Source organism: Quercus suber, unplaced genomic scaffold (assembly GCF_002906115.3).
Source record: "Quercus suber isolate HL8 unplaced genomic scaffold, Cork oak 2.0 scaffold_119, whole genome shotgun sequence".
NCBI lineage: Eukaryota > Viridiplantae > Streptophyta > Magnoliopsida > Fagales > Fagaceae > Quercus > Quercus suber.
Window position 1 is genome coordinate 750,044 of NW_027069584.1, and position 14,543 is coordinate 764,586.

At 35.4% G+C, this 14,543-nt stretch overlaps 2 protein-coding genes across 2 annotated transcripts; one reads left to right on the top strand and one right to left on the bottom strand.

Moving 5' to 3' along the window:
- Positions 1–1,341: 1,341 nt before the first annotated feature.
- On the top strand, positions 1,342–7,060 carry LOC112005718 (bifunctional protein FolD 4, chloroplastic). The gene is made up of 8 exons (XM_065775781.1): positions 1,342–1,711; positions 1,808–2,133; positions 3,158–3,394; positions 3,504–3,719; positions 3,775–4,104; positions 5,129–5,365; positions 5,474–5,641; positions 6,390–7,060. The coding sequence occupies exons 1-8, from the start codon at positions 1,504–1,506 to the stop codon at positions 6,558–6,560; spliced, it is 1,893 nt and encodes a 630-aa protein (XP_065631853.1). The 5' UTR covers positions 1,342–1,503; the 3' UTR covers positions 6,561–7,060.
- Positions 7,061–7,271: 211 nt separating this feature from the next.
- LOC112005719 (putative threonine aspartase) lies at positions 7,272–12,881 on the bottom strand. The gene is given in 13 exon segments (XM_024038017.2): positions 7,272–7,575; positions 7,703–7,778; positions 8,391–8,495; positions 8,564–8,687; positions 9,449–9,612; positions 9,720–9,880; positions 10,599–10,728; positions 10,913–10,962; positions 10,965–10,993; positions 11,633–11,717; positions 11,932–12,052; positions 12,418–12,468; positions 12,596–12,881. Coding segments are annotated over 13 exon segments (1,326 nt in total). The 5' UTR covers positions 12,740–12,881; the 3' UTR covers positions 7,272–7,489.
- Between the last annotated feature and the right edge of the window lie 1,662 nt (positions 12,882–14,543).

The following is a 14,543-nucleotide window of genomic DNA, read 5'->3' on the forward strand; positions in this document are numbered from 1 at the left end:
TACGAACTGCAAACCCAGAGGATGGTCCAGAAATCCTCCACCAGTTAAGGGTTTTCACTCCTTCAGTCTAGACAGCCATTGCTAACATTACAAGATCTCAGTCAAACCTAGACTCCGTCCAGATCATCGGAAAAATCTAGCAAAGTGCTCAAAGATCTTGCCCAGCAATTGCTCCTCCAATTCAATGGTAAGAGTCAACAGACAGAGTTTCTCCTGCCTCTTCAGCAGCATCAGTCAACAAATATCCTTTTGACCCATTATAGGATTCTCAAGATCCTTATGATGGTTACAATTTGGATGAAGACTAAAATTCTATTTGGAACAGTGTTCAGAACCGGTTACTATTCAAAATTCCTGACATGAACAATACCAGAACTCTTCGACAAATCACTATTCTTCCAACAGTACTGATGAACAGTGATTCAGAAAAGCAAGGGGACACAACACTATTCATGTACAGTGACCGACAAAAATCATGGAGTTACTATTGCTTTCGGCTGAAATGATTAGTCACCCGAGTTAAAGCATTTCACCTCCTCCGGATTTTCAGCAATCTTCAGCAGGATCCGATGCTCCCTTCCTCTATAAAAGGCATCTTCCTCTCTAGTCTAAAGCAAGTCCCAATTTTAGGAAGGTCCTAATTTTGGCTACCATCAGGAGGTCTTATTTTAGCAACCTCAGAAGTCTTTAGCTCAGAGTCAGCAAAACACTTCACAGCCCTCTCCTTTACTATTTTGTAATCAGATGGCAGTTTTAGTTTGTATCCCAGTTTACACTTGTATCCACAACTGTAACCTGTACATTTTATATTTCCGCACTCAGATGGCAAGAACCCATCACCTGTAACTTACCCCCTTTTGGTATCAGAGCCAATATATATATATATATATATATATATATATAATTGGGTTGTTAAAATTTTCTATTTTTTTTTAAAATCTAATAGGTAATGAGCAATTTGTTAATTACTAATCAACTTGGGAGTACATTGTTCAATTGTAAAGTTTACATGCTAGGACCATAACTTGTTCACATAGTAAATTATGACTGGTGGAATTGTAAAACCACATAAATCCATTACTATTACTCTACTATTCACAATTCGCTATGTGAATAAATTGTGGCATAAGGAATTTTGTTAGATAAAAGAAAAGATTGAAATGGACCAATAGATAAAGTACAATTAAGTTAACCCATTTTCATCATTAAAAAAAAAAGTAAATAAATAAATAACCCATGGTCTAATAATTTAGAATTTTTTATAAATAAAAAATAATTTGGAGTACAATTGACCCATTGTCTAATAATTCGGAACTTTTTTATCAAAAAAATGAAAAAAAAAAAAGAAGGAATTTTGGATTGGAGAACAAAAATTAGAAGTAGCTTCAAAAAGCAAAACGGCGCCCGTCGAGTGTGTGTCCGTGAGTTCCTCCCGCACAAAAAAGATATCAAGAGTGAGAAAGAGAGAGCAGAGAGTAAAAGAAAAGAGTATTTCGGAGCTGAATGGAGAAAATCTGCGGCGCAGTCCGATTGTCCCCTGAATCCTCCACCACGGCTCGCCTTCTCCTCCCCTTAACCCGCAACCTCAGCCGCCAACACGGCGTCGTTTCTTTTAACCGCCTTGTCGGAGTGAGACTCCCTCACCGTCACCTCACCTCTCTCACAGCCCTCACCACCCATTGTTCACCTTCACCATCGCCCCTCGTCTCAGGTACTTTACTTTTAGTCTGTTCTGTTTTTCTTTCATTGTGGCATTTTGTCGAACATGTTGAACGCATTTTCATTTCTTTTGTTTTTTGGCACACAGCATCAGTGGCTACTGAGACATCTGCTATAGTTATTGACGGAAAAGCAATTGCGAAGCAAATCAGAGATGAGATAACTGAAGAAGTATCAAAGATGAAGAATGCTATCGGTGTTACTCCAGGATTAGCGGTTATTCTTGTTGGGGATAGGAAGGACTCTGCAACTTACGTGCGCAACAAGAAGAAAGCTTGTGAGTCTGTGGGGATTAATTCCTTTGAAGTTCGTTTGCCAGAGGATTGTACAGAACAGGAAGTGCTCAAATTTATCTCTGACTTCAACGATGATCCTTCGGTTCATGGAATCCTCGTTCAGTTACCTCTGCCTTCTGTACGCTTCTCAATTTCAACTTCGTTATTTCTTTTGTTGAAAATCATGGTATAATGCAAAAATAAACAAAAAGGGTGTGTTTTTTTAAGTGTAAAAGTAAATTATTCTTTTGTTGTATGGATTTTCAAGTTTTCTTATTTAGCTGTCTTTACAAATATACGTGTAAGAAAATGTCAAGACCGTCCATGTGTCCAATCCCAGTTAGTTAGGACTAAGGCTTAGTCGTTCAGTCTTTTATTTCGAGAAAAATATGTGTTTTATGTCATGGTATGTTAATGTATTTGCACATTGATATCATTGTACTAATTGATGTAGAAGAATTGATTCTATAGCTTATTATTATTATGTGTATTTGTATACTCTTTGTTAAGTATTTTCCAGCTTACATTAACATACACTGTTGATTCTAGTTTAGCCAGAGCAATTTTATTCCCTAGAGTTTAAAGTGATTGCTTTTGGTCCCTTAGATGACATAGCCAAATCAAAAACTAACATTTCAATACTTTATACTGACTAAAACCGATCCCTTTAGGTTTGGTAGGGACTAAAATGGATCACTTTATATTCTTAGGTACTAAAAGCAATTACTTCAAACTTTAGCGACTAAAACTGCTATGAATTAAAATTTATAGACCAATAGTGTATTTTGGCCTAGAAAAATTTTAACACGTATGTATGGGTCTCATCATGTGCATTTATTTATGCTATGACACTATGAATTAAATAGCAGGGCAGTTTTGGAGATTTGTGGATATTGTGGTGTGTGGTTCATTAATCTTGATTTATTCAGAAATCATATATGAAAACATTGGCACAATGCAGTGTTCTTTCTATGCCCAACTGCCCTATTACTTTATGATGCTGATATTATTGATTTTGGTGAAGTCATACCAAATATTATACATAAAGATTTATGCTATAATTTATTACTGTGTTAGCATGTTTGAAGCCTCAATGTTATTTCTGCCTGTGATTCATGAAAAAGTCTTTCTGAGTTTCTTTGTCTTCTTGGATTTCTTACCAGCATATGAACGAGCAGAACATCTTAAATGCTGTTAGCATTGAGAAAGATGTGGATGGATTTCACCCACTGAACATTGGCTGTCTAGCCATGCGAGGTAGAGAACCCTTGTTTGTTCCATGCACGCCAAAGGGATGTATAGAGTTGTTGCATAGATATGGTATTAATATCAAAGGAAAGAAAGCAGTTGTAATTGGCCGGAGCAATATCGTTGGAATGCCAGCCGCTCTATTGCTGCAAGTGAGATTTCATTCGCCCAAACTTCACTTATTTGTAGAATAGATCATTAGTTTGCTATGGTTCATTTCTGTTTGATTCTAATGCTATTGTGATGTTTTAACATTGTTAGAGGGAAGATGCTACCATAAGTATAGTCCATTCGAGAACCAAAAACCCTGAGGAGTACATAAGAGAAGCAGATATTATTATTTCAGCTGTAGGCCAGCCAAATATGGTTAGGGGCAACTGGATAAAGCCTGGTGCAGTTATTATTGATGTTGGAATTAATCCCGTTGAGGTGAGCAGAAACCTGTGGTCTTTTGCATCATACTTGATTATATCTTTGGTGCTTCTCTCTCTCTCTCTCTCTCTCAATTTTCATTTCTTTTGTTTTTTGGCACACAGCATCAGTGGCTACTGAGACATCTGCTATAGTTATTGACGGAAAAGCAATTGCGAAGCAAATCAGAGATGAGATAACTGAAGAAGTATCAAAGATGAAGAATGCTATCGGTGTTACTCCAGGATTAGCGGTTATTCTTGTTGGGGATAGGAAGGACTCTGCAACTTACGTGCGCAACAAGAAGAAAGCTTGTGAGTCTGTGGGGATTAATTCCTTTGAAGTTCGTTTGCCAGAGGATTGTACAGAACAGGAAGTGCTCAAATTTATCTCTGACTTCAACGATGATCCTTCGGTTCATGGAATCCTCGTTCAGTTACCTCTGCCTTCTGTACGCTTCTCAATTTCAACTTCGTTATTTCTTTTGTTGAAAATCATGGTATAATGCAAAAATAAACAAAAAGGGTGTGTTTTTTTAAGTGTAAAAGTAAATTATTCTTTTGTTGTATGGATTTTCAAGTTTTCTTATTTAGCTGTCTTTACAAATATACGTGTAAGAAAATGTCAAGACCGTCCATGTGTCCAATCCCAGTTAGTTAGGACTAAGGCTTAGTCGTTCAGTCTTTTATTTCGAGAAAAATATGTGTTTTATGTCATGGTATGTTAATGTATTTGCACATTGATATCATTGTACTAATTGATGTAGAAGAATTGATTCTATAGCTTATTATTATTATGTGTATTTGTATACTCTTTGTTAAGTATTTTCCAGCTTACATTAACATACACTGTTGATTCTAGTTTAGCCAGAGCAATTTTATTCCCTAGAGTTTAAAGTGATTGCTTTTGGTCCCTTAGATGACATAGCCAAATCAAAAACTAACATTTCAATACTTTATACTGACTAAAACCGATCCCTTTAGGTTTGGTAGGGACTAAAATGGATCACTTTATATTCTTAGGTACTAAAAGCAATTACTTCAAACTTTAGCGACTAAAACTGCTATGAATTAAAATTTATAGACCAATAGTGTATTTTGGCCTAGAAAAATTTTAACACGTATGTATGGGTCTCATCATGTGCATTTATTTATGCTATGACACTATGAATTAAATAGCAGGGCAGTTTTGGAGATTTGTGGATATTGTGGTGTGTGGTTCATTAATCTTGATTTATTCAGAAATCATATATGAAAACATTGGCACAATGCAGTGTTCTTTCTATGCCCAACTGCCCTATTACTTTATGATGCTGATATTATTGATTTTGGTGAAGTCATACCAAATATTATACATAAAGATTTATGCTATAATTTATTACTGTGTTAGCATGTTTGAAGCCTCAATGTTATTTCTGCCTGTGATTCATGAAAAAGTCTTTCTGAGTTTCTTTGTCTTCTTGGATTTCTTACCAGCATATGAACGAGCAGAACATCTTAAATGCTGTTAGCATTGAGAAAGATGTGGATGGATTTCACCCACTGAACATTGGCTGTCTAGCCATGCGAGGTAGAGAACCCTTGTTTGTTCCATGCACGCCAAAGGGATGTATAGAGTTGTTGCATAGATATGGTATTAATATCAAAGGAAAGAAAGCAGTTGTAATTGGCCGGAGCAATATCGTTGGAATGCCAGCCGCTCTATTGCTGCAAGTGAGATTTCATTTGCCCTAACTTCACTTATTTGAAGAATAGATCATTAGTTTGCTATGTTTCATTTCTGTTTGATTCTAATGCTATTGTGATGTTTTAACATTGTAGAGGGAAGATGCTACCATAAGTATAGTCCATTCGAGAACCAAAAACCCTGAGGAGTACATAAGAGAAGCAGATATTATTATTTCAGCTGTAGGCCAACCAAATATGGTTAGGGGCAACTGGATAAAGCCTGGTGCAGTTATTATTGATGTTGGAATTAATCCCGTTGAGGTGAGCAGAAACCTGTGGTCTTTTGCATCATACTTGATTATATCTTTGGTGCTTCTCTCTCTCTCTCTCTCTCTCACATATTGGCTTTTATTCCTCCCTTAAAAACTTGTGAAATATAAGAAATTACTCAATGAAGCATTGTCTAGGGTTAGCATTTTTTTCTTTTACAATCCGCCTATGGACACACCCGATTTCACAAGAAGTAATGTTAGGACTACAAGTTTTGCCACAACTTGCTCACGTGGCAAGTCGTGAGTGGTGGAGTTGTGGACCCACCACTTTTACTCCACCACTCACTACTTGCCACGTGAGTGAGTTGTGGCAAAAGTTGTGGTCCTAACATTTTCCTTTCACAACGTGCCTGGGTGTCTACTTGTGATTGGATTTCAGCTCTTACACACAGCTACTTGCTGGAAAAAAAATTTAGGTACACCAATCACAAGGTGAAACTTATGCATGTTGTGGATTTGGGTGGTAGTTGGGTATGTCCCTAGCATTATTCCTTAAGTTTTAGTCTGAAGGGAGGGGAAAAGGAGAAATCCGAACTGGTGACATGGTCTCCCTTAAAAACCTCCGCTTCATGAGGCATGGTCTCCAACCATTGTGCTATCCATTGGAGGATTATCAGATGATTTTAAAATATGACTGTTGCCAAAAGAATGAAAGATGATAGCTTGTGCCAATTTGATGTTGCTTTCTAACTCAAGGTTCCATGTTACTGAGCTGGTCATATTTGTGCATTTGGCAGGACACAAAAAGCCCTCGAGGTTACCGTTTGGTTGGAGATGTCTGTTATGAGGAGGCCTGCAAGGTTGCTTCAGCTATCACTCCAGTTCCTGGTGGAGTGGGTCCAATGACAATAGCAATGCTTCTCTCAAATACTCTTGTCTCAGCAAAGAGGATACACAATTTCCAATGAAATTTCTGAGTTTTTGCTGCAAGGAAAGATGCTTCATTCACAGCTTACATTTCGTAATCACCTTGTCCTCTACTATGGGGTGTATTCTCACTCCAGCCTAGATTAGCATTGGTTGTCACAGTTTTGAAATAAATATACTTAATAGAGTCTTTAGATGGAGTAAAAAAGGGTTTTAAAATGATTTCCAGTGGGCAATTTAGCAGCATTATTTTTATGTAAGGATTGGCCCTCTGAAAACATGGTAGTTATGTATTTTGCATCGGAAGTGAAAGTGGGGAAAAGCTGCCTCTACTCTTGAAGAGGAATGGTGTTAACAGATAAGCTACTGGAACTCTTGATTAGTTTTGTTCTGTGTGTAACCTGGAGCCTACTGAAAGTTGTATACCCTTTTCAGAGCCTTGTGAGAACCTCCTTATAGAGAATGTTGGTGAGCATGTTATTATTTTCTTTGATGAAAAAAGGGTCACACAAGATGTCAAATTAGCATCCAAATTCTCGCTTATTGCTGTACTACCAAAATCTTTACGTCTATTTGATTTTAGTCAACATTTTTTTTTTGTTTGATAAGTTGATTTTGGTGAATAAAGCCAGAACTTTGTGCAAATGGGTTGAATCCGCTCGATGGACAAGAGTCACAAGACACTGCCAAAACCCATGAAACAATGCACAAGGTTTCCTCTATAACTAAAGATGGCTTATATTGAAACAATCAAAGCAACCATCATTTTAACAATTGCAGATTTGCAACAAACAATTTCAAAGTTGGTACAACTAACTTCAAATCAATACTAAAAGATATAAAAGCCATTTGTAGCAAAATTCTTTAATCCATCGATTGAACTTGGCATGATACAATTATTTGTGAACAACATTATCAATTTGCAGTCAATTTTAGGGCCTTCTTAACACCTGTGCTAGACTCTTAATTCTCAGTCACTACTTACTAGTGTTGTGTTTCCGCTGAAGGCAGGGCCATTTGAAGCAGCAATCGGGATCTTTGGAATTACCATTACCACTAATAGGAAAAAGCAAATGGTGATCTTTTTTGTCAATTCTGAATATGAACGAGGTTGCCCTGTTCTTCATTGATAAAAAGAACATGACAAACCAGAAGAAGGAAAGCAGTCACCTCAAATTTTCACCTGCAAGATCAATTCGTGCTTCAAAATGGTCTATCCCGGATTTGCTTTGTTGTTTTGTACTCCTAAGAATTGAAACCTGAAAGACGTTATCAGAAGAAAATGAGAATTCTGCTTTTATAAAGGAGTCTACATTAGATATCAACCGAGGTTGATAGATAGCAGGCAATGATGCAGCATTTTGAGTTAATTACCAGGTTGCTGAACAAGACTTCTGTTGTTCTCATACCAAAATGCATTCATTTTATTAAGAAAGTAAACAGCTGGCAATACAAACTATTTAACGTATAATTTCTTTAGATGATCACAATGTAGGCCATTCATTTTCATGAAACACTCTGACTGTCTCTTGGCATGTCACATTATTTTTTGCATTTCAGACTATTCCAAACTCTCTCTCTCTCTCTCTCAGTAAAGAAATATAATATCACCGCTGGCTTATATATATATATATATATATTAATACATTGGTAATAAAATATCTAATTAAAGAAGAATATTAGTATCCAGGACGAATACCCTCATATAGTTCACTGCTTTTATATTCTTGTATCACAGACATTGACATCAAACAATTTTCATCCTATTTGAGCTGAAAATCAATACTAACTAATAAAACAAAAAAGAGAAGAAGACAAACATACAAAATGAAGAGAAATTTGAAATCCTATGATTCAAAAGATTATGTTACCTTGGGCCGTTCCATAGAGTTTCCAAAATATCCAATTCCAAAAGACAAGGAAGAGTAAGCAGCTGCAATCTCTATAGCTTTCAGCTTTGCTGAATTTCCTGGAACCTAAAACAATATTTAAATACATAATCCTTCCAGACAAGCTAATGAAGAAGATCCAGTCAGGAGCTCACCAATATAGGAGCATCAGCTTGCACAAGTAGAATCCCAGCACTTCTATCAGCACCATGCTGTCTGCTCTCATTAGTAACAGAGCGCAACACTTTCATGCAAGCAGAGGCAGGACCAACCTGTGAACTAAGCAACGAATATAACAATGTCAGATTCATATATTGGCTTTGAGTGAATAAAAAAACTCATTTACAGAAACTGCATAATTTTCAGTAAAAAGAACAAATAACATAAGCTCTCTCTCTCTCTCTCTCTCTCTCTCTCTCAATTAACTAGACAAATGAAGGGAAAGTTAAAGATCTTCAGAAACAAAGCAATCATGTCCAAGTTTTGAAAGTGGCATGTAATCACAGACCTGTTTTGTTAGGCACAATTAAGTATTGAATCATTTGGTTAGAATTGATTAATGAAGACTTAATCAGCTAGATGTGTAAACTCAGCTCATATACAACACAAGTCCAAATATTGACAAACTTTATAAATACAACAAAGTGATCAACTTCTGTTCTCATTCTCCTGTAGCATGAATGAATATACATCAAGCTCAAATCAAGGTTGGCCACCTCAATATGATCCATGAAGGCAAGGATCAGCCTGACTTATTGGAAAATTCTCACTCTTGGTGTGGCATCCTTTCAAATCCCTATTGCGCCTACTATGTTGTAACCGACAAACTATTGTTAAAAGGATAGAGGTAAACTAGGTATGAGTCATTCATGTTTAAATTTGTGAGAATAGGATATAGCTTCCACAACCAAGATACACACAATTAACTTTGATTTATGATTAAATTTGGTGACTCTAAACTTTGCCTCTTCCTTTGGGCATTTTAAGCGACATAGAAACAAAGGCTATAACTGTCTTTTCCTTATTACAGGGACCCATACATTGATGACGAGACACAGCACTCCCGAGCAGCAAAACCTCTCATGAGGTATTCTCCTGCACCAGTAGCACAGCAACCAACTATAAATGGAGCCCCCAAGGGGCCTTTTGAGGATGCCCAACAACCTGAACCATACATTGCCGCTAGTCCCACACGCCCACCAACCTGTTTTTTTTTTTTTTCATAGGATAGGAGAGACCGATAAAAAGTTATCTACGGTACTAAAAGGCCATTAAAAAATACAAATGCATATCAAAGGAACCATGCATCACCTTCAGTGCAATACCGCCACTTGAGGCCCCAGATGCTATGTGACCTTCAGCGTCGATACAAATAACTCCAACAGTGTCCATGATGCAATCCTCTTCTGAAGCACTTGATATGGAAAATTCACCACCCCCATTCCCCCTTGAAGTCTCCCCTGGTTGAGCTTCTAAATCCAAGAACAAATGCAATTTTCATAAAACATGCCTCCCAAACTGAATAATACTCAAGAAGGGTGTTTCCCTTCTTTTCTTTTTCTTTTTCTTTTTTTTGGGGGGGGGGGTGGGTGTTGTGGTTTGTTTTGAGGATGAAAAAATCAACAAATCCAGTAAAAGTTGTAAGTGTATAGAATTAGAAAACGGAGGAGCTCCTACACAATGCTCACACATGATAACAGAGCCATGTGATTATTATATCTATCTTGAACAAGATAATATGTTAAAAAATTCAGTGCTATTTCAATGTAACGCCAGATGGTTAAAGAAGAAAGAAAAAAAAATAATAATAATAAGAATGAAGATTTACATAAAGATAATATTAAGTCAAAATATAATATGGTGCAAACATTTTTCTAGATATGGAAAACCCCACTCCAATTTCCCTTTGCTTTTGTTATTTCTTATCATGCTTCCTAGTCTCAAAGTCACTTCCATAGTTTTCAAAAAATTGTTGTCGCCGTGTTTTGCCATGTCTGTGTCTGTACTTAGGATAAAATAACACGTGGAAAGTAAAAGGTGGATCATATTATCTACTTCCTGATCAGAAATATGCGGACAATGTTTGCACTATAAACATTATCTATTTTTGAAGTGGAATGGATTGATGTATACAAAATCATTTACTTATCAAAATAAAGATGTATACAAAATCAAAGGAAGATGAAATACCCAAAATGGCAACAATCTCTTGAGGACTAGAAGAAAGTTCCATGGCAGAAATATCTGTCTTAGTTTCGGCATCATCAACCATTGCTTTATATTTTTTCCACAGTGCTTTTGCCCTTTCTGTAATCAGCCACTGGTTCAAAATGCACTAGATCAACTTACCCATCCTTAGAAGTAAAAAAGAATTCTACAGCTGAGTATCAGTGAAATTATAGATGCAAACTTGACAATTCAACAGGATAAATATTCTTTAATCTCATTGGGGTTAGGTTCGGGGATTAAAAAAAAATGAGGGTGAAAAGGTAAAAGATATTGACCTCATCAGCCTCTGCTATAGTTGCTGGCAATGCAATGCCCTTGGACTTGCCCATGTTCGGGCTCCTTCACCAACCAAGAAGCTGTGTAACATGATGTTTTTTGCAGGTGTAAGTTTGAAGTAATAAACAAAAAAAAAAAAAAAAAAAACAAAAAACAAAAAAAAAAAAGAATGAAAAGAAATTATGAGGCACATTTACTCATTATGCAAGTAGAATATAACCGATTTTCAATAGTAGTGAACTATGTTCTTTTGATAAAATCATCTGACGACAAACTATTAGAAAACTGATGTATCCAAAAATTTAGAAGTGACTATTTCATAGAGATTGATATTATAAGCCAGAATATTGACATCTAGAAGTACAATAAGACAGATTTATATAATGGATCTACAACAATGATTGAGCACTAGTTCTCACATATATAGAAAACGGGTAAACGAAAGTAATCATAGAGTGACATGCTGAATATACAGAACACAGATTTAATTCTTTGGAATTCAACATGTCTAGAAAGGCAGAATAAAGTCAAACATTACCATTAAACATAATGCCTGCTCTACTATGGACCAGGTTGCATGATAATTCTTCCACAATTGTATACAAAATATCTTATTTTTTGCATAAGGAAAACGGGAATAAAAGAATGATATTCATGGGAGGGTACTCGCTATAGTCTTCCAATAGGTTAAAGGAAAAGCAAAGCAAGGTAATCATTACATGGGAGGTATTCGACCCAACAAAGGAGATCCCGTCATTTGCTCCTTGGCCAATAAAGCAGCAATCTGGATTGCATTTTGAACGCCTGGTCTACAACATACAGAACAGACATACATAACTTAAAACTTTGTCCCCTTTTTCACGAGTGACATTCAGAAAATTCATGGGAAAGGCGGATTCTAAATGAAATACAACCTCCAATTTGTAAGAAAAATCATATAAACCAGAAAAATTGCTGGTGATGCATTATTCCATTCGTTAAATTCAATAAAATATGTAATGCTCAGGATTAAGAATACCTGGCACTGCGCCAACAGCTCCAAATGCCCCAGAATGACCATCCATAATACTGGCATCACATTCTACACGACCATCTTCTGTCAAATTGGAGCCTCGACCCGCATTTGTGCAAGGATCATCCTTGATGAAAATAGTCATATCATAAAAATTCATTAAACATAATATAATCAATCTACATGCAAACTTATAAGAAAAATAAGACGCAATGTCTAATCTTTTTGAAATCCGAAATTACCATACCAAATAAGAAAATCCACAATAACCCAAAAAAAAAAAGAAAAAAAGAAAAAAAAAAGAACATATTTTCTAACTCAAAAAAGAACATTTCATAGAAAAATCACTCCACAAAATAAAATATTTCCTAAAGTATAAGCTCAAATATTGGTTAATCCTTATATACTAACATTCCAACATTTAGAAATATATTACAAATTATAAATGATTACCTCCTAAACATAACAATTACAATAACATAAAATTCATACCTCTAGGACTTGAATAGCTGCGGAAACAGCTTCCAAGCATTTTCCAGAGCCCTAAACCAAGAAAAGAGCAAAGCACGTAAGAAACAGCATATATATATATATATATTATAGAGGAATGATATTCCTAGCTTTTGAAAACTTTCAAGGGAAGCAAATGGAGAGAGGGAGAGAGAGAGACCTTGCGGAGAATAGAGGAAGCAGCGAGGCAAGCGCGTTTCATGGCGGATCTGAGAGATTTTTCATTGGAAGGCGCGTGATATCCTGCACCTACGTGCACTGCTACAAAGAATCTAGGGCTTTCATCCTCTGCTTCGCAAGCCATTGGATTTGGCTTTTTTAGTGTATACTGAACTCTCAAAGAGAGAGAGAGAGAGAGAGAGAGAGAGAGAGCAAACAGTATCAGTGAGACAGAAGAAGACGACGATAAGAAATTTTTAGGCTTCTTCGCACCTTCTCGTTTTAGACAAGAGACTGCCGTTTAGTAATTGACGAAAACACGAGGTGTCGTTTCGATGAGGGAAAAGGAGTAAGCTATAGACCGGGAAAAATGGGTATTTATTCCTAATTTACAAACTAGGTAGTAAAATGCCTCTATTTTATAACTATTTAGTAAAATGCCCATATTTTTAAAATTCTATTTTAACAAAATTGAGTTATGTGTAAAACTTGATATTCTCAAAATCAAGTTATATGTATATTTTTAAGTATAACTCGACATTAGTAATGTGAGTTTCACTTAAATTTTTGCACAAAACTTGACATTACAAATGTCAAGTTCCACTTAAAACTTGATTTTATTAAAATCTAGTTACAAAAATAAGAGCATTTTACTAAATAGTTTTAAAATAATGACATTTTACTGCATAATTTGTAAATTAGTGACAAATGCCAATTTTCCCCACTATAGACTATAGAGGGCATTCAACATTGCATTAATTCCAATTCTAAAACTAAAACCCCCATTTTTTATAGGATAAAATACACAAAACTCTGTATGGTTTTTTTATTTATTTATAAAACATGTAATTCCATTTAAGTTTTGAGTGTAATACTTAACTCTCCTTAATATTATTTTTATATAAACTGATAAATATATTTATGAAAATAAATAATGAGTTGCTCCTATGATGACAAGTTGAGTTTTACAATATATATTGTTTTTGATAATTAGTTAATTGTTACACAATTAACAGTTGGGTAAATTTTATGTATAGATTATTTTAGGTTAAGTACATTAGGTTTTCTAATTAAATTTTTATTAATTTTTTAAATAATAACAATGGTAAAACCTAATTTTATTCGTTACTGGCTTACTACAAGTCTGCAACCAAGTATTTGAATTTAGTTGTTGAATCTAATTAACTGTGCCCAAGGGCGTACATAAGATTTGGGTGAAATGGTTGAGAGAGAGAGAGAGAGAGAGAGAGAGAGAGAGAGAGAGAGAGAGAGAGAGAGAGAGAGAGAGAGAGACTCTCTCTCTCTCTCTCTCTCTCTCTCTCTCTCTCTCTCTCTCTCTCTCAGAGAGAGACTTGGGAGTGAACTAGTGAAGTGTAAACAAGAAGACAACAGAAACTTATGCCGTGTGGGCCCTACCAAAGTTTTTTTTTTAAATAACAAAAATGCCACTGAACCCAAAATTTGTATCAAGAAAACACCCAAAACTTGTTTTCAATTTTTTGTTCCCTACAAAAAATTTTGAATTCAATTTTTTGAAAACATAATACAATGCCACCCATAATTTTTAGAAAATAAAAACAAAAGACAACGTGAAAATCTAGGTACATTTCCTTAGATGTACTACATTAGATTTCTTAATTGAATTCAAACATGGTAATTTTAAATTCGATTGCCCTTGGAAAAGATAATTTGTATTCAATTGCCCTTGGAAAAGATAATACAAATTATCTTTCATAGGTTAATGCCATCATGTATTTAAATTTAATTAGGTAATCTAATATACACTTTTGTCCTTTTCCATGCATAGTGATGGAATTGATGACTAGAGGGTAAGTAGATGAAGTGGATTGAGGAGTGGGTGCTGCATCCATAAATTTATTTATTTTTGTAGAGTAATGCCTCCATTGATATTTGAAAGTAAAAAAAAATAGTGAATCAATGAAAAGATT